The sequence below is a fragment of the Protomyctophum bolini genome, assembly GCF_963924005.1.
Source record: "Protomyctophum bolini genome assembly, chromosome: 1".
Classification (NCBI taxonomy): domain Eukaryota; kingdom Metazoa; phylum Chordata; class Actinopteri; order Myctophiformes; family Myctophidae; genus Protomyctophum; species Protomyctophum bolini.
This window is the reverse complement of record NC_137862.1, coordinates 3,149,533-3,174,027: the sequence shown is the minus strand read 5'-3', so window position 1 is coordinate 3,174,027 and position 24,495 is coordinate 3,149,533. Positions and strand designations below refer to the sequence as shown.

The window sequence follows — 24,495 nt, the reverse complement described above, 5'->3', positions numbered from 1 at the left end:
GACTGACTGTGTGTGTGACTGTATGTGACTGACTGTGTGTGTGACTGACTGTGTGTGACTGTGTGACTGCGTGACTGTGTGTGTGTGTGTGTCTCTACCATCCCACCTTATGTTTTGTGATTTAGGGAAGACGATCATAGCGACGGCCCATTTGGGCTCAGGCTGAACCAACACGGTCAGATTCAGTGGTAGACACTAGTAACTAAATACATTTACTTGAGTACCGTACATTTCTAGGAAGGAATATGAAAAATATAAGAATTAAGCTCTATTTCAAATAAAAGTCAAAATAACCGATCTAAAGCTCACAGTGTGTCTTAATTTAAAGGAGAATTTCATGCTAGAAGCGCTTTCTTACATTTCGTTGATTTTTTTTGTTGTTGGTATAAATAGCCAGACAGTATGTGTGTAAAGTGTGACGCCAGAGGATTTATACCAAAAATTGATTTTCGAGCTATGGAAATAAGCAAATTATAGAACTAAAACCCAGCGCCCCATTGAGGGCTTATGGCGGGGTAGGGGAAAAATAGCCAATAATGTGTTTTTGCACAAAAGCCTTCTAGCATGAAACTCTCCTTTTAATACGTTTATGTTTTACGAAGTACATTGCGCCCAAATGTACTTTGTGGTCTGTGCCTTTTGAATACTTAAATATTTACTTGAGTATGCACTTTGCGCATCACTGGTCAGATTAGATGTTTATGGTTGACAAGCAACACATGTGGAGAAGATGGTTGACAAGCAGAAATCCAGCGTTGTTTCAGAGGTTATAGCTTAGCAAAACGTTGCCCATGTTCAAACGTCTGTCCCCAGCACTGGGTGATCAGTCAACGTAGATATGTCATATATCATAGCTACGCTATGATGTCATACATCATAGCTACGCTATGATGTCATACATCATAGCTACGCTGACAGGCAGGGATGCTTGTTTGACTAAACCAAGTCCTGAATCGTTGTACCTCCTCCCCTGATATTACTTAATAAAGGACAACCTTTTGGGTTTTTTCAGGTTCATGTTTTAGGTTGTTATTAGAGAGATGCATGTGAGTCTTAAATCTTTTTCATTTGCTGCTTTCTTTCGTTTTAGCGTTTTTAGCTATTCAAACAAGTGACTAAATATGTATTTCTTTTTTAGCCTACAAACTGCCTACAACTTCACAACTGCAATTTATTTTATTGTTATTTTACTACAGTCCTACTAGACCCCAGTAAATGACATCTGGCCACAGTAATTGTTGTCAGTGTCTCTGAACGAACATCTGACTATACTTATTATTATTATTATTATTTTTATTATTACTACTACTTGGGGGCTGACATACACTGTCGTAGGCTCAATCCTCAGATTGTCACATTCAATAGACCCCGCCATCTTCTGTGGCCAGATGTCAATTCCTGGGGTCTAGTAGGACTATAGTAAATAATACAAATAAATCGTAAAAAGAAAGACGTATTTAGTATTTAGCCTCTTGTTTGAATGCCCCCGGCCCCAATTTTATTTTTTAACTCTCACTTTTTACTTTCTCTAATAACTATAAAACATGAACCTTGGTTGAAAAGACCCAAAGTTGTCCTTAAATGATCTCAAGATATGCTTATATCTGAAATGCAGGCACAAAGCCAACTTTGTGCTTGCTTTTAATAAGCAAAAATTCTCAACAACAATCGCCATTGGCAACTATGGATGGAAAATAATTGGATATTTTTATTAGCTTAATTGAAAATGAATTCAAGAGCTAATAATGGCCTTTGTGGGGGTGGCGGCTTGTGAAATAAAAATTGTGAAAAATATTCCACAAAATGTTAATGTGTTTCTTTGGCATTTGGCAGCTAGTGTGCAACAGAAAGTGTGTGTGTGTGTGTGTGTGTGTGTGTGTGTGTGTGTGTGTGTGTGTGACACACACACTAACGCACCCTACTCTGCTGTGCTGCATACACATGCACTTTAAAAGTGTGTGTGTGTGTGTGTGTGTGTGTGTGTGCGTGCGCGTGCGCCTGTCTGTGCTTGTAGTTCTCTAAAACACTGGGTGCTTTATTTGTTTGCTGGTATTACCCTATAGTATACATGCTGGAAATAATTTATGCTAAACATATTCATGTGCATCATTGCATGCGTGTGTGTGTGCGTGCGTATGTGTTCCAGTCAAGCCGTGCTCTTTCCCTTCTCAGCCACTTAGAACGACAGACAGACAGACAGAACAGGGCAGACAGACAGACAGGGCAGCCAGGGCAGACAGACAGACAGGGCAGCCAGGCAGACAGACAGACAGGGCAGACGGGGCAGCCAGACAGACAGGGCAGCCAGACAGACAGACAGACAGACAGACAAGGCAGACAGACAGACAGAACAGGACAGACAGACAGACAGACAGACAGACAGACAGACAGACAGGGTCATTGCCTCAGGGGTTGTCTTAGAGAGAAATACCCCGTTGCTGTGGCTGTGGGCTAGGAGAAGGAGAAATATGAAAGAGACCCTAAATCAAGACACAGGGCCCCATGAATCATGTCAGCCGCACAGCCACGGAAGAGGGATGAGGCCATCTGTAGCAGCATATGAACGGCTAACTGACTCACATTGCCGTCGACGCTGTAATGTAAGCTCAAGAAGTGTGAAGAGGTTGTGCAGATTAGTGCTGCTGGCGGGCTGGCTGCCGCATAGCAGCGCGTTGTGCCACCCTGGAGGTATTCAGAGTGAGCCCACCCAAAATAACCCATTCTGAGTGGGAACCCATTTTGGTGTTTGATATTATGTTATGCTTTAGCTATTGAAAAATAGCAGATCTACAAGCTCATAGCGCGCCACCGAGTGGCGCGCTACGAGCTTATAGGTCTGCTATTTTTTGAAAGAATCGAAGAACGACTGACATATAGAAACATAGCTTTTCAGAAAACTGTCATTTTCAAACTTCTCAGGTCAGAATGGGATAATCTTGACTGTTGATACGTCAGTCTGACACTCAACCTTCAACGTTATAGCCTGACAGCCTGGCGGACTGCGTTGTTAGCTTACAGGAAGTGTCAGTTAACAACACGACGGTCGTAACGGCTAAAAAAATAAATCTGAAAACAAAATGCTTTGTAATATAGCTACAGGGCCTTTGTATGGATCATAGCCTTTTTGCTGGGTTCCTTCCTTGCAGTGTTCATGTGCCTGTAATGTATGATTAGCTGCTGTAAATCAGTGTCATTACTAGTGTCGAGAAATAACCACACAACCTACTCTGAACTAATGCAGACAGTAAAGAAGGAAACTGTCCACAAGCAGTAGACCTAGTTCAAGTTCAGGTTCAGGTTTATTTGAGTTGAGTATAATTTATTTTGCTCAGAGCACTCTCAGTCTTACATACACAGGACATAAACAAACATCTATAGTGCAAGGAAAAGACAAAAAAACAGGAAAAGAAAAGTGCAAGTGAAGTGACAAAACAATGCAATACAGTTCAAGGTCAGCTGTTCAGCAGGGCCTGGCTGTAAACAGGGCCTGGCTGTGGGGCCTGGCTGTAAACAAGTTCTTGAGCTTAGTCCAGTTACCCTGGGTAAACATTGTAACTTTCCTTCTTTCGCTACATATGGTATTGACTGTCCCCTTCACTTCTCTCATACTGAATGTGACAGGGCACAGTGCAACCGTTCCCTTTGGCCATACTTCTGACTAATTAAACATGTCCAAACACAACTTATAGTCTCTGTATCTGAATATATAAAAAGGATTAATGCACATTAATTACTACTCAAGTGAAAGTTAATTTGCCCTCTAGAAACGAAGTGACAGTATGAGATGAAAAGTGGTGGAATGTTACCTCGGGGCACACGGGGTAAATTAGGTCCTCTGAGACAAGGTTTTAATCTTATAACCAAACTGCCTGCAGCAATTCACAAAAGTTTGTGCTGCAACAACATGACAGAAAAACTATAACTATATTTTGTGTTGGCGGTTGGTTTAACTTTAATGGACTATCCATAGATTTTGAGCAATAATGCAAACTTTACTTTTGCCATTTACTAATGGGTTCATCATTTTTGTTTGTGGCCTTGTCAATGGTTAACCCATTCTGAACGGGAACCCATTTTGGTGTCAGCATCATGTTATGCTTTAGCTATTGAAAAATAGCAGATCTACAAGCTCATAGCGCGCCACCGAGTGGCGCGCTATGAGCTTGTAGATCTGCTATTTTGAAAAATCGAAGAACGACTGACATTTTTAGAATCTGATCTCAGGTCAGAATGGGTTAATCAGACCAGAGTGTGTGTCCAGTGGAAACCTCGTATGAATCTGATCTCAGGTCAGAATGGGTTAAACGAAATAGCCTTATTGACCCTGTGTCTTTTATACAGGGATAAAGACGTGCAGATAGTGTCTAATGCCAGAGGCGTGCATGGTGTAAAATGTAAAATCAATCTACCAAATCTATCGAAGAAATTCATACTCGAAATGTGTGATCCGTAGACTGCAAATCTACCCCAAATCCCTCCATTTTTCTGTCTGTCTGGGGCCTGATGTGATGCCAACGTTTTGGGGTTGTGCACATATACAATACATACAAGGCATGGGGGAATATAGGACGGTCATCCTCAGGCGAGCAGATCTCACAGTTCCAGTTCAGTACTTTGTGCCTCTGCATCTTTCTTTAGTACATCCATGTACGTCGGTGTGGTTTGTGTGTTGGCTCCCTCCAACAGCACCAGTTCGCCCTAGCATTGTAATTTGGTAAAATTGCTGACAATACTACTACTCTATAGAGCGTTGCAGTCCCTCCCCCTTTCAGAACGACGAGTGGCCCAGGAAATGAATGCATTTTTTCCCATAGGCTTTCCTTAAAGTATTTATTTAAAGACGGTTACGCCGCGGACAAAGCCAACTTGGATCGTGAAAAATCATGACAATGAACACAATGTTTTGGGGCCGATCAAATCATTTATAGAAGAAAAACAAAACAAATAGTGTTGTCTCCTGCCTTTATTTTCTTCTTTCTAATGATTTGATCGCCCCCAAAACATTGTGTTCGTTGTCATGATTTGTCACGATCCGAGTTGGCTTTGTAACCGCGGCGTAACCGTCTTTAAATAAATACTTTAAGAAAAGCCTATGAGGAAAACGCATTGGGATTAATTTCCTGGGCCACTCGTCGTTCTGAAAGGGGAGGGACTGCCACGCTCTATAGCAGTAACTGGCTAGCTGCGTATAGCAGTAACTGGCTAGCTGGGAGCTAGCTCCCGGGGCGTATAGCAGTAACTACCTTCTCACTCACCCATCGGTAAACCCCCATACATATAGTTTGTTGATAATGTGCTCATTCTTGTTTAAGGTACCAGCACATTGCTGCGTTTTCAGAATTTCTTTTCGGCCATTTTTTTCGGCCATTTTTCTGAAAAACACGACCAGTCTGCAAGAACCTTAACACAACTATGAGCACAGTGTTGGGAATCTGATGCTTGCTGAATATATTCCTCCATATTTGAAACATTGCAGAAGCCTCTGGAGATATTAAATTGTGAGCAGCAGCAGCGCAAATATTGTGGTCAACCAGAAAGAGGAGTAATTGTCATTCACCGTGTGGGGGTTCAAGAGTCTTAACCCATTTTGGGCGGGAACCCCTTTTGGTGTTAGCATCATGTTATGCTTTAGCTATTGAAAAAATAGCAGATCGGTGCCGCGCTACGAGCTTGTAGGTCTGCTATTTTTGAAAAATCGTGAAAATGTGCCTCAAATCTTTGAATATATATTCTTTCAGAGTTTCAGTTTTTAACTCAATTCTTTGCTTCTGGGGGGGGGGGTCCCTGGAACAACATATTTTCAGATGGGGGGGGGGGGGGGGGGGGGGGGCGAGGCATATTACATATAATTTTTAGGGTCCTTGACATGAAATATTGAGAAACACTGATATTTTTAGAATGCCATTTTTTAAAATGTTGACGTCAGGCCTAAACGGGTTAAGAGGTGTAAGAGACTGCAGTGTTCTCGTAGTACCCTCCTGTGATTGTGTCCATAGAAAGATGAGATCCCATGTGGAAACATAAACACAGATAAGACTGCCAGTGGATGGGGAGAGAAGCTGTGCGATCACCCAACTGTAAAATTGACTTTGGAATCAATATGTCTGTACAGTATATACTCCATTCAGGTGTACTGTCTGTGGACAAAAAGATTGGACCATTTGGACATCCATGTGAAATGGAAGAAAAGGTGTTAAACACATATATGTTGTGTATATAGATCTATTTTTGTCAACATGTTTGAAAATAGTGCAAATAGCAGATCCACACGTTTGCAATGCAATGTAGCTAGAATGTGCTGTGAGCTTGTAGATCAGCTATTGTTTGAAAGGTCAATCAAACATAGTAAAGAAGGGCTTTTAATACAACTGCGCATTATTATCATTCTCAAAAATGTTTTTTTAATCCTCTTCATAATGTTGCGTGTAACAAAAATCAATTCGATTTAGAATCGCCATTCCGTTTATGAACGATTCAAAATCGATTCATAATTTCACTACATGGTGTTTGTGATATGAAATGTACATAAGCTTACCCTAATCACAGTAAACATGTCATGTCTTCAGTCATTTTCAAGTTACTGTAGTATTGGTCTCTTCAGTTGGCTGGAGTAGATTGTTGCGAACGCAGTGAGCACTAACTATGAGACCTAGCAGATCATGTCTGTGTGTCTGTGTCACGCTGTAACACACCTGCCCGCCACCAGAGGGCGCAGCTGTATCACACACAAAACACACACACACACACACACACACACACACACACACACACACACACACACACACCTTAACTTAAAAAACTTAACTTAAAAACTTTAAAAAAATCTTAAAAAACCCAAATATGTACGAGCTGCGTTCGCTTCCCGCGTTTGCGCGTCTTACTTGTGATGAAATCCTATGTATTGAATCGAGAATAATTTTGAATAGAGAATCGTTTTGAATCTGGAAAATAAAATAAATGCTTTTGAATTTTAAATCGAATCGTGACCCCCAAGAAGAGGAATCTGAATCAAATGGTGGGACAACCAAAGATCCACAGGCCTAATTTCTGCCTCTCAGTGGGCGTTCCAGCAGAGCCTGACGCTTCATTTGATGCTTAGCGAAAATAAATCAACCAAGGCCATATAATCTACATATCGTTGCTGACAGGCAGAAGTATATTTTATGTCCAAATCTGTTTTTTTCCTCTTTTTCGCATTGCAAGTTTGTAGATCTACTGTTTTAGCAAAACATTTTGGGTTAAGTATAAGTTTTCCTATGTTTTTTTTATCCAATTAAAAGTAACCAGAGTTAGTGACTAGATGATCATTACATTGGATCCATTAGAACAGCTGTTCTGTTCAAAATATACATGAACTGTTAAAACCAAAATACAAATCACAAAAATAAAGCAGTAATTATTCAAATAGTCACATTATTCAAACTTGTCTCCCACAGGGTTCTTTTGTCCCATTTCCTGAAAAGTACAAGTTTTGGGCATACAAGCTTTCTGTAGCGGTGATATACTATACTGTACTGTATATGCTATATTAATATTACTTATAATAAGATGGGCTGACAGGGGGGGGGGGATGGTGGACGATCCAAAGGTAGCATCTGTACCATCAGCACTAAAACCCTGAACAACGTCCAGGTGTTTGTCATGAGAATTGTCACCCCAGTGTGGCCCCTGAGGGGCCAACAGTGTAACAAATGCACCCTTACAGGTCCATTAGTTTCTATTTGTACACTGTCAACACTGAGGATTGAGCACAGATCGGGGCCCCAGAGATGAAACCCTATCTAATGGCAGTCTATATCACCTAATGCGTATCAAAGCGGGAGTCCTTGGAAAGAAAGAAAAAAAGGTTGAGAATCAAAGATATAGTAACCCGTCACCAGTTGATGGTTTTGCGAGTTGGAAAACAAACGAAAACTATTTTGACGTTTTTTTAAGAGCTTTTAGATCTGCTATTTCACAGAATGTTCACCCTCAGAATAGAATGCTATATGGTTCATGTTGGTTAATATAAATGGAAAAACGACCAAGATTAAGTTATTGTTGACATGGATCTCTTATCGTTGGGGCAGATTGAGGAATTAGCCCATTCTGGGCGGGCACCCATTTTGGTGTAAGCACTATGTTATGCTTTAGCTATTGAAAAATAGCAGATCTACAAGCTCATAGCGCGCCACCGAGTGGCGCGCTACGAGCTTGTAGGTCTGCTATTTTTGAAAAATCGAAGAGCGACTGACATTTTTAGAATCTGATCTCAGGTCAGAATGGGTTCATCAGACCAGTTGTGTGTCCAGTGGAAACCTCGTATGAATCTGATCTCAGGTCAGAATGGGTTAATACCTTAATCAGATGGGAGAAGATATACTAATGAACTGGGGCATGAAACTGACAGATGACATGGTAACATTTTGTCCTTACCATTTCCTGACACAAAATCACCAACCAACCAACCAACCAACCACCAGACCATGTTGATTACAACCCCCTTGCCCTTCAGCTTGCCTTGCCTTGGCATCAGTCGATACAGCTTCAAGGTTCAGGCGTCTGAGTAATTGGAACAAACATGGCAGTAAGAGCCATGTTTGAGCCAGGCTAAGTCTTGCCAGCAGCAGCAGCATTGATTACTGTTTTGTCATTTTGTCACGGCATTCAGTAATGGTACACATCGTAGCCTACCTTCTGGACACCTATAGCCTTGTAACTGGGATTATGATAAGACTTTATTCAAAGACAGGCTGTCACTATACCTCATTGTCTAGGAAACCTTTTTGTGATGTATTTTAATTAATGCAAGTGGCATTACAAAATTAGCCTTTACCACTTAAAAGCTTACAGGTTGTGGACTCTGTGGAAAAGCACTTATCGAGTTCAAGAAAGAGCTGATGTAAGCTTAAAATGTAATTAATAATTTCACTGAATTGTCCTTATCACTGTGAATTAGTTATATTTCCACCCTTACCAGCTCCATCCATCCATCCATCTTCAACCGCTTATCCGTAGTCGGGTCGCGGGGGCAACAGCTCCACCAGAGTGCTCCAGACTTCCCTCTCTCCAGACATTCCATACGTTGATCTGACCTCATCAAACCTGTACACTCAAGACACGCTCCATATATGGCCAGTACAGATGACGGTGACACGCACTCTCTCTCTCACTCACACACACACACACACACACACACACACACACACACACAACACGCATACATACATACACGCACGCATACATTTATTACGAGTATGTTGGGGGGACCCTACTAATTTCACGCCACAGCTATCAGATGTACCGTAGAAATCTTAGGACGTAAAGAACATGATCACTTTTTAATGGCTGGGTGAGAGGTGAAAGTCGCAGTGCGTATCGTCTCCGTGCTCTTTAGTCTTTACTGGAGTTTGACTAAAACAATTATATAACGTCTAATTATTTAGGAAGGAAGTGGTGATCTTTTTGGGGGGGTTATCGTCCGAGTACAACTGTAAATTAGGATATAGGACTACACTAATACAACTGTAAATTAGGATATAGGACTGCACCAATAGGAATTCAGGACTCAGACTCATTATTTGTTGTAGAAGTTAAAGTTTGGCAAAAACAAAAACTGGATAATCAGCCCCAAAAAAAAAGAAAAAAGAGAAAGCCATCACGGAGGTGATGATTGAACATTTCAATCTATGACTCTGTGGCAGCGAGAAGCAGAGATGAGATGCAAACCAGGCCATTCCTTTGGGAAGAGGGATATGGATTAACCCAGTTTGGTCGGGAACGCCGTTTGGTGTTTTAAAGCATTGTTATGTTATAATTTAGCTATTGAAAAATAGCAGATCTACAAGCTCGTAGCGCGCCACCGAGTGGCGCGCTACGAGCTTGTAGGTCTGCTATTTCTTTGAAAAATCGTGAAAATGTGCCTGAAATCTTTGAATATATATCGTTACAGAGCGAGTTTTTACTCAAATCTTTGCTTCTTGCAACAACAACAACATATTTCAGATGGGGGGTCGGCGACCAAATACATATACTTCTGGGCGTCCTTGACATGACATATTGAGCACCACTGACCTATAGAAACATGAGGTTTTTTCAGAAAACTGTCATTTTGTAGAATCTGATCTCAGTCAGAATGGGTTAAAGGATACTAGCTGCTGTCCCACGGAGACACAGGCAATCACACAGCTGTTTGATATCCGGTGTAGGTTGTGGTTTGGTTTGCTACGCTTTGCACTCACTGTGGAGAATATCCATTCTGACCTGAGATCAGATTCTAAAAATGTCTGTTTTGAAAATGACAGTTTTCTGAAAAAAAAGGTTGTATGTCAGTCGTTCTTCGATTTTTCAAAAAATATCAGACCTGGCGCGCTATGAGCTTGTAGATCTGATATTTTTCAATAGCTAACGCATAACATGATGCTAACACCAAAAAAGGGGTTCCCGCCCAGAATGGGATATAGGATGAGTATGATGAATGTTTTTCCTTTGACACGTGACGTGGACACACGCGTGTTCAGGCCTATACATACATGTTCTGGTGCCGTGTGGAGGCCCATGGGAGTCTTTGTGTTATTGCACTGCAGACCACCAGTATAGCATGTTAAGAGACACTATTATGGCTGTGATCATCGTTGGGGTTTTCCCAATGGCACAGTGGAATGTATTGCTTTCTGAATAGAATATTAGAGAGAGAGAGAGAGAGATCATCGGTGCATGATAAGAAGTATGTATGCACACATGCATGTTTTTTTTTAAAATATGTTTATTGGTAATAGATTTCAACAATTTAGTACAGTTTGAACATACCATTTATTTTTTTAATTTTCTCCCTCGCCCCATCCCCCCCCCCCCCCACAGTTATCGTCATCATTAAAACAATATAAAAAAATAACATTAATAATTGAGTACAGACATACAAAAACAACAACCATGCATATTTGACATTATAATATGAACAGTAGGAAACTAAAATAATAATTTAAGCACAGATAACAAAAACAATATAAATAACAAAAAATAAAATAAAACAAAATAAATACAATTATGAGTCGGGTTATTCGAGTTCAAAAGAGTTACAAGTTATGCTGGAAAATATTGTGTTGAATCGGAACGTTGTCATACACCACCCTCTATACACAGTTCTATCGTTATGAGGAAGCAAAACATGCATGTTTTAATTTTATCCTCTTGTTTTTTTTTTAATTCCAGGCATTGAAATAAGACGGGCTTATGGCAACAGATCTCTCATATATTATAGAACGGCCCGACACATTTTCATTGGGTGGAATTGGGCACAGATGGCTCTGATGTAATCTCTTCAGTCTGGTATATTAATCCATTCTGAACGGGAACCCATTTTGGTGTTGGCATCATGTTATGCTTTAGCTATTGAAAAATAGCAGATCTACAAGCTCATAGCGCGCCACCGAGTGGCGCGCTACGAGCTTGTAGGTCTGCTATTTTTGAAAAATCGAAGAACGACTGACATTTTTAGAATCTGATCTCAGGTCAGAATGGGTTAATCAGACCAGTGTTTGTCCAGTGGAAACATCGTATGAATCTGATCTCAGGTCAGAATGGTTTAATCATGATGTTAGTTAGAAAGAGGGCCGATGCAAAAAAAGACTGCAGTGAAGGTCACAGAGACGCTGATTTCTCTACATTCATTCCACATTAAGACTATAATTATCTCTCAAATTAACCCATTCTGACCTGAGATCAGACTCTTAAAAATGTCTTCTACATCCTAACAGTTTTCCATTCTGACCCGAGATCAGATTCTAAAAATGTCTTCTAAATGTCAGTCGCTCTTCGATTAAAAAAAAAAATAGCAGACCTACAAGCTCGTAGCGCGCCACTCGGTGGCGCGCTATGAGCTTGTAGGTCTGCTATTTTTCAATAGCTAAAGCATAACATGATGCCAACACCAAAATGGGTTCCCGGCCAGAATGGGTTAATAGGTGGATTATGAGAGTGTGAAAAGGTCCTTATACAAATGAATAAATAGCACACACATTAGACATCCCTATTTACTATGAATTATATCTGCGTGTTTATAATAAGTGGACAAACACATTTTGTTTTGTAATCCTTTTATAAACAGAAACCAAGGATAATTGAAATCATCCCAGTGTGTACAGTATATCATTATATCAATAAATTCAGTTTGCACTGTCTCACACATCTCGGTGTCCGTTGGGTGTTCGTCATTTAATCGTGCGATAACAACAGTGAGTGGGTGGGTATGCTGCTATATGTGAATTCAAACATTTGCCTTTTCAGAATGTTGTTTATTATACAGTGATTTTACAGTTTCTCAAAGATCAGTCATAGTCAAGAAAATAATATAACATAATTATTATATAACGCATTCCTAAAACACTCAGATGGACACGCTCACTCACACACATTCATTGTTGCGTTTCATTTTTTGAGTGGTGCACCCACTCCTACGACCAGCAATGTCCGTGCACCCGTTTACCTGTGTACCTGTATACTCTAAGTGAGCACGAGTATGTGACTTATTAACCCATTCTGACCTGAGATCAGATTCATACGAGGTTTCCACGGGACACACACTGGTCTGATTAACCCATTCTGACCTGAGATCAGATTCTAAAAATGTCAGTCGTTCTTCGAATTTTTCAAAAATAGCAGACCTACAAGCTCGTATCGCGCCACTCGGTGGCGCGCTACGAGCTTGTAGATCTGCTATTTTTCAATAGCTAAAGCATAACATGATGCTAACACCAAAATGGGTGCCAGGTCAGAATGGGTTAATACCAGTAGGGGGCGCCAGAAACAGAGAGAGGGGTAGTGCTGTGTCTCTAATGAGAGAGAGAGAGAGAGAGAGATGGGGGGGGGGGGGATGTATAACTACCGGTATGTGCATTTTTCTGTACATGTAAACATCGTCAGTAAACATATGCAGTATATATAAGACTTTTGTTCTGACCAGAACGTCAATTTGAGCATGTTTTACATTTTTTATAGTTTTGACTTTTTGATTGCTGGTACATCTCACATGATGATGCTTTTGCATTATTGAGGTCATAATATTATGAACACACTCGTGTTTCTCCTTTTTGTCTCGTGTACAGTATGTCAACTTGTAGACTTAATTTGTACTGTTCTTTATGAACTTTTTAATCTGTTTAAAGTTAAACCAATGACCTCTTCCTACAGGAAAGGATTCCAAATAAGCCAGCTGCGGCTTCTTCCCTTCCTTGCATTGTATTTTTGTTCTTTGAGAATCATAAAACACGGGACGTGATGTTAAGACTGTCCATTGTGCCAATAGATGGTGTGGGCTCACATGGGATTGCCTTGATGTTAAAGAGTGGCATTAGGAGGTGTATTTCAACTAGGGTATGATGTCAATTTTGGGACACCTCCTCAGTAGTGTGCCTTTGAATCAGCGGGTGTGTTTCGGCCTTCCAACACTATACACCCTCATCAAAGGTGGCCAGCTAAAGGGCGATCAAGCCTTAGCTTGTGTCCCATGCCCCAATCATTGAGATTTGCCTCCCATGTAATATGTTATTGTCTATTTTTTTGTACTACGTGCTAAATAAATAAACCTTAAACCTTTTTGTGTCTCTCTCTCACAGTTACACGCTGCGCGTGGTGGGCAACGGCATCAAGGCTCAGACTGCCAACCCTGAGGTCAAAGTGAAGGGAACGGACCCGGTGATCAATCAGATCATAGATAAACTGAAACACATCAATCAGGTGAGACACTCTGTCTGTCTGTCTGTCTGTCTGTCTGTCTGTCTGTCTGTCTGTCTGTCTGTCTGTCTGTCTGTCCGTCTCTTTTTTATGTTTTCCACTTACAGTATCTTTCTGCTCCGCACGCCCGGTTCACTTATTTAACCCATTCTGAACGGGAACCCATTCTGGTGTTAGCGTCATGTTATGCTTTAGCTATTGAAAAATAGCAGATCTACAAGCTCATATAGCGCGCCAACGAGTGTTAACCTCCACTCTGTGTGTGTGTGTGTGTGTGTGTGTGTGTGTGTGTGTGTGTGCGTGTGTGTGTGTGTGTGTGTGCGTGCATGCGGTCTCTCGCTGGCATCTTTATGAATGCCTTTCTCCTGCGAGAGAGAGCTATTTAATTAGAGCAGTGACTGACAGGGTAATGACAGTTGATGTGTTAGACAGACACAGCCTGCTCTGTTTCTGTTTCAGTAAACAATGTGAATGTGTGTGTGTGTGTGTGTGTGTTTGTGTACGTGTGTGTGTGTGTGTGTGTTTGTGTGTGCGTGTACGTGTGTGTACACTGTATGCCAGTCTGCGTGCAGCTAATCTGGGAAACCACCGGACCAATCATCGTCCAGCTCTTTATGCACACTGCCAGTATATACGTAGGCCACAATAATGCACACATGTCTCAACTTGGCCATGTGGTGGCGCTATACCAGGCCAATTTACCTTTTGGCCTATTTAACCCATTCTGAACGGGAACCCGTTTTGGTGTTAGCATCATGTTATGCTTTACCTATTGAAAAATAGCAGATCTACAAGCTCATAGCGCGCCACCGAGTGGCGCGCTACGAGCTTGTATAGGTCTGCTATTTTTGAAAAATCGAAGAACGACTGACATTTTTAGAATCTGATCTCAGGTCAGAATGGGTTCATCAGACCAGTGTGTGTCCAGTGGAAACCTCGTATGAATCTGATCTCAGGTCAGAATGGGTTAATAACTCTTGAACCAAAGGCCATGAAGGCCAGAAAAGTCGTTGATGACGATGATGTCAAGTACGATGATGTCACGCGCAGCCGCATACCCTCGATTGGCTTCCACAATGATTGGGAGGAGGGGCCTATTTTGTACAAAAACGCCATTATGTCATGAATAATAATAATAATTACAAATGAACCCTATACTGTATAGCTACTGTACCTGCGACTCATCATTCACACACAGCCCTGGCTAGGCTACCTATCCTGGTGGAGATATATATATATATATGCGCCCTTTTCTATAGTTTGTTTTGAGTGCAACTTGAGTGTTTCCTTTGAGTTAATACCGTAATCAAAAACCTTGTCTTGTTTTGTAATTGGATTAGAGTGTTAACCCATTCTGGTCGGGAACCCATTTTGGTGTTGGCACTATGTCATGCTTTAGCTATTGAAAAATAGCAGATCTACAAGCTCATAGCGCGCCACCGAGTGGCGCGCTATGAGCTTGTATAGGTCTGCTATTTTTGAAAAATCGAAGAACGACTGACATTTTTAGAATCTGATCTCGGGTCAGAATGGGGTTAATCAGACCACTGTGTGTCCAGTGGAAACCTCGTATGAATCTGATCTCAGGTCAGAATGGGTTAACTAGTTTACGCCCTCGTCCATTTTGCCACTAAGTACGGTATAATAGAGCAATGGTCTCATAAACACGATCAGCAAAGCACTGAAGGGAGGAGAAAACCAACACAAATCAATGAATACATATTTACAAATCCATTTGAAGCAGCTTTTGTGTACGTTCACATTTTACACAATTGTTTGTTTGCCCCCCTTTGACCAAATCAATGTTGTTTTTTCTGTCTACGCACTTTCTATATGCTGTTGAGGCTCGGTTTGAAAACTCTTCCCTTAGGATGATTCGATTATAAGACGGCTTACTGTCTCCAGCATCTCTGCAGCAGCAGCAGAGACAGCAGTAGTTGCAGCTCTGGTCCATAGCCTTCTACTGCTTCCATTCTGCCGTAGAAGGCTATGGGACTATCGGTTTTAAATCTCAAATCGAAATCAGACCAGCCTCTCCTCTTTTGTGTAAATCTCACGAACGTTTGACCTACTCACCAAAACAAAGATGGGTTGTGTCAATAGAAAGACTACTTTCCTTAGTGGACGCACTCTGAGCCCCCCCCCCCCCCCCACCACCACACGTATAAAATGTACTTTTTGGCCAGAAAGGGATTTCTTTTCACCGGAGGAAAAATATTCTCTATGAGGCAGTTCTCTGGGCAATATCAGTCCACTAAGGAAAGTAGTCTTTCTATTGACACAACCCATCTTTGTATTGGTGAGGAGGTCAAACGTTCGTGAGATTTCCACAAAAGAGGAGAGGCTGGTCTGATTTCGATTTGAGATTTTAAACTGATAGTCCCATAGCCTTCTACTGCAGGGCAGAATGGAAGCAGTAGAAGGCTATGGACCAGAGCTAGTTGCAGGTTGCAGCCTGCATGGCTGGCCTGGCGATGAGAAGCCCTGTCTGGGTGTTTTAAGCAGCCAGTAGCTGGAGGCTTGAACAACAGCGCTGGCTTCCTCGACCGCTCGCCTGGTTTCCCCGAGAGGCTGCAGGCTGCGGGCTGCAGGCTGCAGGCTGCAGGCTGCAGGCGAGGTCGTCTGTTGACCCAGCGTTGGCAATCGGCATCCCTCCTTGTCTAATTCACACCATCTGTGGGCTGTCGGAACACATTCATAAATCCATATCACAGCCATTAGAGCTGCTTATATCTGCCTCCCTGACGGGTGTACTGTGCAGCATTTATTTGAAAAATCTTAAAGGTGTTTATGTCATTTTGGGCGGGAAACCCCTTTTGGTGTCAGCATTATGTTGTGCTTTAGCTATTGAAAAATAGCAGATCTACAAGCTCATAGCGCGCCACCGAGTGGCGCGCTACGAGCTTGTAGGTCTGCTATTTTTGAAAAAATCGAAGAACCACTGACATATAGAAACATAGCTTTTTCAGAAAACTGTCAGGATGTAGAAGACATTTGTATAGAATCTGATCTCAGGTCAGAATGGGTTATGTCCTTGTGTTTGGGAACGGTATAAAGTATGTATGGACTATTGGCGCACACACAGGCACCACCAACTGTTTGTTTACTGCCCAGACCACACCCGTTCCAAACACTGCTGATCAGCCACTAAATCATTTATAGGCTGCTGAGGATAAATAAATCCCAGCCTGAAATCGCAGCCTGAAACCTCACGGTACATTTTCTGTCGCACCCAAAGTATATTTCTGCTATAGCTCAAGCCTATATTTGTTAGCATATGTTTTAGATATAGATATATATTAGCTTAGATATAGATATAGATATATTTCCCTATTTATTTTTTATTTTTTTCGTGTTGAGCATTTTTTTTTAATTAAATGTGCCCAAAATAGGGACACTAGACTAATGTGGTTAACCCATTCTGAACGGGAACCCCTTTTGGTGTTATAGCATCATGTTATGCTTTAGCTATTGAAAAATAGCAGATCTACAAGCTCATAGCGCGCCACCGAGTGGCGCGCTACGAGCTTGTAGGTCTGCTATTTTTTGAAAAATCGAAGAACGACTGACATTTTTTTAGAATCTGATCTCAGGTCAGAATGGGTTAATCAGACCAGTGTGTGTCCAGTGGAAACCTCGTATGAATCTGATCTCAGGTCAGAATGGGTTAAACAACCTGATCACCAACAACAATGGACTGACGTATTGTTTTCTGTGAGACTCACCCTGATGAAATATGGACTGTGACGTAGCCTATTGTTTATTGTGACTCACCCTGATGAAAAAAACATGTTATTAAACTTCCAACAATGTCTAGTACTTCTATAAATACTGGCAGTATAATATACTCTACACGGTAACAAGTTAAACCTTGTACTTTGTTGATTGGGATCACTCTGGAGTTGGTATACTCCCCCCCCCCCCCCACTGCAGTCCACACCAAATCCTTTTGCTGAAAATAGCTGATCTACAAGCCCTCAATGCGACACATTGTGAGCCTGTAGATGAGCTATTTTCAGTGAATGTGCTCCTATTATGATATGAGTTGATACTAGTTCATGTGGATAAGAGCATTCATTGCCATGCAGTGGCTGAGAAAAATAAAAGATTGAGTGATGGTTGGGGAATGCAGAAGGACCTCATATTCATCCCTCAAGGTGAAATGATTGCACCAAATTATATAATGCACCCAAACCCCAGCATTGAGCATTTTGTTGAGAAGATAAGCTGTGATGTATGCACGCAAAAAGCTCATTTCATTTTTCCCCCCAACCAAATATCATGAATCTGCCCCCTTTTCGTTTATTTTACTTGACCTTGGCTCACAGATGCTCAGAGAAATGCCTGCACTCCCCTTAACCCATTTTGGGCGGGAACCCCTTTTGGTGTTAGCATTATGCTATGCTTTAGCTATTGAAAAATAGCAGATCTATAGCGTGCTTATAGCGATACGAGCTTGTAGGTCTGCTATTTTTGATAAAGACAAAAAGAACGACTGACATTAGAAACATAGCTTTTTTCAGAAAACTGTCAGTCCTGTAGAAGAACAATTTTTATATAATCTGATCTCAGGTCAGAACGGGTTAAGCCCAAATGGAAACAAATCATTACTATTCAAAGCAGTGACTGCAGCAGAACACAAAACAGCAACGCACGCTATTGACAAATTCATCGTTGCAATCTGAGAGTACAAACTCAGGATTTCATCATCTTGCTCATCAGCAGCTTCCTGCTATGAATTATTTGTTGCCTCTCCTCTGCTCTCTGCTCACCCCCCCCCCCTCAATGTGGTAAAACCCATCAAGAATCTATAACCCATTCTGACCTGAGATCAGATTCTAACGCACAGAAGAATGGTGGTTCTTTAACGCATTTTGACCTGAGATCAGATTCTAAAAATGTCGTAAATCCTGACAGTTTAAAAAAATAGCAGATCTACAAGCTCGTAGCGCGCCACTCGGTGGCGCGCTATGAGCTTGTAGATCTGCTATTTTTCAATAGCTAAAGCATAACATGATGCTAACACCAAAAGGGGTTCCCGCCCAGAATGGGATAAGTAGGACCTGCCCCTGTGTCTCTCAATCAAAATCAGGGGCAAACTGGCTCCTTGCAACAGACCGTGGGTTGAATAATTTACCAGGCATTGATGTCGTGGTTGACCAGCAGTTTTCTTTGTGAATTATTCATTTATCCTGTCCGTCCCTCCTGGTTCACTGAATTAACTTTGAGAATGTGTCTGTCCACCTTTTATTGGTTTGCATTCCTGAACTTGAATGTGACATTGTGCCATTTAGGTTGACCGAGACAGGTTAGGAGAAGGGTGGAAATATAACTTAATATTGTTTATCATGCTTTCAGAAAGGCTATACCTGCTATTCTGCTATGGTACAGTATGTCAGGAAACCAAGTGCAAACAATATAATTAATTTATTAAAAGTGTACTTGTACATCAAGCTGCCTCACGCTACAGAAACAGGAGATAGGCTCCTGCCCCTATGGGCCTCATGGCTACAGAAACAGGAGATAGGCTCCTGCCCCTATGGGCCTCATGGCTACAGAAACAAGAGATAGACTCCTGCCCCTATGGGCCTCATGGCTACAGAAACAGGAGATAGGCTCCTGCCCCTATGGGCCTCATGGCTACAGAAACAGGACATAGGCTCCTGCCCCTATGGGCCTCATGGCTACAGAAACAGGACATAGGCTCTTGCCCCTATGGGCCTCATGGCTACAGAAACAGGACATAGGCTCTTGCCCCTATGGGCCTCATGGCTACAGAAACAGGACATAGGCTCCTGCCCCTATGGGCCTCATGGCTACAGAAACAGGACATAGGCTCTTGCCCCTATGGGCCTCATGGCTACAGAAACAGGACATAGGCTCCTGCCCCTATGGGCCTCATGGCTACAGAAACAGGAGATAGGCTCCTGCCCTATGGGCCTCATGGCTACAGAAACAGGAGATAGGCTCCTGCCCCTATGGGCCTCATGGCTACAGAAACAGGAGATAGGCTCCTGTCCCTATGGGCCTCATGGCTACAGAAACAGGAGATAGGCTCCTGCCCCTATGGGCCTCATGGCTACAGAAACAGGAGATAGGCTCCTGCCCTATGGGCCTCATGGCTACAGAAACAGGAGATAGGCTCCTGCCCCTATGGGCCTCATGGCTACAGAAACAGGAGATAGGCTCCTGCCCCTATGGGCCTCATGGCTACAGAAACAGGAGATAGGCTCCTGTCCCTATGGGCCTCATGGCTACAGAAACAGGAGATAGGCTCCTGCCCCTATGGGCCTCATGGCTACAGAAACAGGAGATAGGCTCCTGCCCCTATGGGCCTCATGGCTACAGAAACAGGAGATAGGCTCCTGCCCCTATGGGCCTCATGGCTACAGAAACAGGAGATAGGCTCCTGCCCCTTTGGGCCTCATGGCTACAGAAACAGGAGATAGGCTCCTGCCCCTATGGGCCTCATGGCTACAGAAACAGGAGATAGGCTCCTGCCCCTATGGGCCTCATGGCTACAGAAACAGGAGATAGGCTCCTGCCCCTTTGGGCCTCATGGCTACAGAAACAGGAGATAGGCTCCTGCCCCTATGGGCCTCATGGCTACAGAAACAGGAGATAGGCTCCTGCCCCTATGGGCCTCATGGCTACAGAAACAGGAGATAGGCTCCTGCCCCTATGGGCCTCATGGCTACAGAAACAGGAGATAGGCTCCGAGATGGCTCGGCAAGGCTACTTACTTTACAGCGAGGTGAGAGAGGCATGGGGTCAAAAACCAGGACAGCAGTCCAAAACAGGCAAACTAATAGGGAATACAGGAAATAACCCAAATGTAGAAGGTCAAAAACAAACCGGTCAGGCACACGGCAGAGGTTTTCGAGACGGGGTCCAGTCGGTCCATACAGAACAGGCACACCGTATACCTGTGGCAACTCGGAATGGGAAATATACAGAGACGGAATGCAATAAGTTGGAGAGCTAAAGGAGAAGTGGTATAGCCCATTCTGAACGGGAACCCATTTTGGTGTTAGCATCATGTCGTGCTTTAGCTATTGAAAAATAGCAGATCTACAAGCTCATAGCGCGCCACCGAGTGGCGCGCTACGAGCTTGTAGGTCTGCTATTTTTTGAAAAATCGAAGAACGACTGTGACATTTTTTTAAATCTGATCTCAGGTCAGAATGGGGTTAATCAGACCAGTGTGTGTCCAGTGGAAAACCTCGTATGAATCTGATCTCAGGTCAGAATGGGATAACAGGCGAGAGTGGGCGGAGTGAGTCAGGAAACAGCAGCGCTAATGAATGGACTCGGTATACAGGTGGGTGTGGGCGGAGTGTGAACCTTTCTACTTATTATTATTATAATTAATTTAACCCATTCTGACCTGAGATCAGATTCATGCGAGGTTTCCACTGGACACACACTGGTCTGATTAGCCCATTCTGACCTGAGATCAGATTCTAAAAATGTCCGTCGTTCTTCGATTTTTCAAAAATAGCAGACCTACAAGCTCGTAGCGCGCCACTCGGTGGCGCGCTACGAGCTTGTAGATCTGCTATTTTTCAATAGCTAAAGCATAACATGATGCTATAACACCAAAAGGGGTTCCCGGCCTAAATGGGTTAATATTCTTGCCATTGAGTGGCATAAAATTAAGTGCATGGAGTACATATTATGAATTAATGCTACATTTGTTGGAATTACAATGTGACATTTCTTTTCATCTGCCAAGTCATAAGTGGTCGTATAATATATTATAGGACAGTTTGTTTTTATCTTCTTCAGCAAAAGGGACAGTTGGGAGGTGAAAGATAATTCACTCAACAAGCAAATTATAATAATAATAACCTTTAAAAACCATTCTAGAAGTGCAGGAGTGATTCATTAACCCATTCTGACCTGAGATCAGATTCATACGAGGTTTCCACTGGACACACACTGGTCTGATCAACCCATTCTGACCTGAGATCAGATTCTAAAAATGTCAGTCGTTCTTCGATTTTTCAAAAATAGCAGACCTACAAGCTCATAGCGCGCCACTCGGTGGCGCGCTATGAGCTTGTAGATCTGCTATTTTTCAATAGCTAAAGCATAACATGATGCTGACACCAAGATGGGTTCCCGTTCAGAATGGGTTAAAACCATCTGATTATTCCAATATCACATATTGAAATAGTGGTGTTTCGGCTCTTTGATTAACACATTCAACTACAGTATGCTATACTGTAGACACACATGTTTCTTTTCCCCAATCATATAATAAATTATCAAGGTTCACTGCAGCAAAGTACGAGCCATAAAACATTAATAAAAATAATAATCCACCTAACAATAACTTAGCTGTGCAACTGTCATTTGAAGAATTATGTATTCTTATTCATGTTGGAGATTGTTGCTTGTGTAAAAGTTCTGTGATCTTTCATCATATTAAACTGACACGCACGCACACGCACACACACACACACACACACACACACACACACACACACACACACACACACACACACACACACACACAGTCACACACACACACACACACACACACACACACACACACACACACACACACACACACATCACTTCACATCACATCACAGTCATGTTTCTGTTCATTGGTTTTTGTCATGTCGAAAAACTTTTTCTGCAGCAATAATGAGAACTAACGTGTGGCATAGTGATGACCTTTTAAACCAGTATATACTGTACACAACGTACTGTACATCAGGGGGTTTCAACCTTTTTTTACACTGAAGTACCACCACAGAAAATATCTGGCACTCCAATGAAGTACCGCCACAATAACTGATGCTAAAACACAGGAGCGTATAGAGTCGACCTGCCACATCTTATTCAGCTTTTATTAACCCAGGAGGAAAATGTCATTTATTCTTTAAATTGTTTAGTTTTTGTTCCTTTCCTAAAGATAATGTTGCTGCTGCTCTGATGCACAACTGATATAATATGTGATTTAAATCCGTCCTAAAGTCTTACGGCGGCTAAGTGTGCTTTCATGCTCATTTCAGCACGACTGGAGAGACTATTTCAACCAACGTCTTGGTCAGAACAACTACCTGTAATAATTTTACCTGTAATATTTCATTACACTTTTTGTCCTTTTTCTCCTTTTTTGGGGCGACTCCTCTGAGTACCACCAGAGGGTACTAGTGGTACCAGTACCAGTGGTACTTAGTGGTACCGGTACCAGTGGTTGGTTGAGGAGAACCCATGCTGAACATAACTAAGTGTCCACATCATTATTTACCAAACTAAAAGGCACTACAATGCCTGTAACGATAATATCCAAAGGTTTTTCCAAATGAGAGAGAGAACCAATACAATACAATGAGAGAGAACCAATACAATACAATGAGAGAGAACCAATACAATACAATGAGAGAGAACCAATACAATACAATGAGAGAGAACCAATACAATACAATGAGAGAGAACCAATACAATACAATGAGAGAGAACCAATACAATACAATGAGAGAGAACCAATACAATACAATGAGAGAGAACCAATACAATACAATGAGAGAGAACCAATACAATACAATGAGAGAGAACCAATACAATACAATGAGAGAGAACCAATACAATACAATGAGAGAGAACCAATACAATACAATGAGAGAGAACCAATACAATACAATGAGAGAGAACCAATACAATACAATGAGAGAGAACCAATACAATACAATGAGAGAGAACCAATACAATACAATGAGAGAGAACCAATACAATACAATGAGAGAGAACCAATACAATACAATGAGAGAGAACCAATACAATACAATGAGAGAGAACCAATACAATACAATGAGAGAGAACCAATACAATACAATGAGAGAGAACCAATACAATACAATGAGAGAGAACCAATACAATACAATGAGAGAGAACCAATACAATACAATGAGAGAGAACCAATACAATACAATGAGAGAGAACCAATACAATACAATGAGAGAGAACCAATACAATACAATGAGAGAGAACCAATACAATACAATGAGAGAGAACCAATACAATACAATGAGAGAGAACCAATACAATACAATGAGAGAGAACCAATACAATACAATGAGAGAGAACCAATACAATACAATGAGAGAGAACCAATACAATACAATGAGAGAGAACCAATACAATACAATGAGAGAGAACCAATACAATACAATGAGAGAGAACCAATACAATACAATGAGAGAGAACCAATACAATACAATGAGAGAGAACCAATACAATACAATGAGAGAGAGAACCAATACAATACAATGAGAGAGAACCAATACAATACAATGAGAGAGAACCAATACAATACAATGAGAGATAACCAATACAATACAATGAGAGAGAACAATTGAGGCATTTAGCAGACGCTCTTAGAGAACCAACACAAGCATCATTTCCACTGTCTTGTTTGCTTGTTTGTTAAACCATTCTGAACGGGAACTCATTTTGGTGTTGGCATCATGTCGTGCTTTAGCTATTGAAAAACAGCAGATCTACAAGCTCATAGCGCGCCACCGAGTGGCGCGCTATGAGCTTGTAGGTCTGCTATTTTTGAAAAATCGAAGAACGACTGACATTTTTTAGAATCTGATCTCAGGTCAGAATGGGTTCATCAGACCAGTGTGTGTCCCGTGGAAACCTCGTATGAATCTGATCTCAGGTCAGAATGGGTTAAATAAATGTCATTCTTTATTTATAGTGTCAACTGTCAAGTGTGTAATTGCACATTCTTAGGCTGTGTACACAGAGAGGGAGTGTAAGTAC

The 24,495-nt window shown here is 41.8% G+C and overlaps 1 protein-coding gene across 3 annotated transcripts in view; it reads left to right on the top strand.

The window, feature by feature from the left end:
- gpc5a (glypican 5a) overlaps window positions 1-24,495 on the top strand; it is a 180,963-nt gene that overhangs the window by 89,525 nt on the left and 66,943 nt on the right. For all 3 annotated transcript variants that reach the window (XM_080777317.1, XM_080777316.1, XM_080777318.1), the window contains exon 7: window positions 13,593-13,713. In XM_080777317.1, the coding sequence (XP_080633443.1) occupies window positions 13,593-13,713 (121 nt within the window). The remainder of the gene's footprint in view (window positions 1-13,592; window positions 13,714-24,495) is intronic.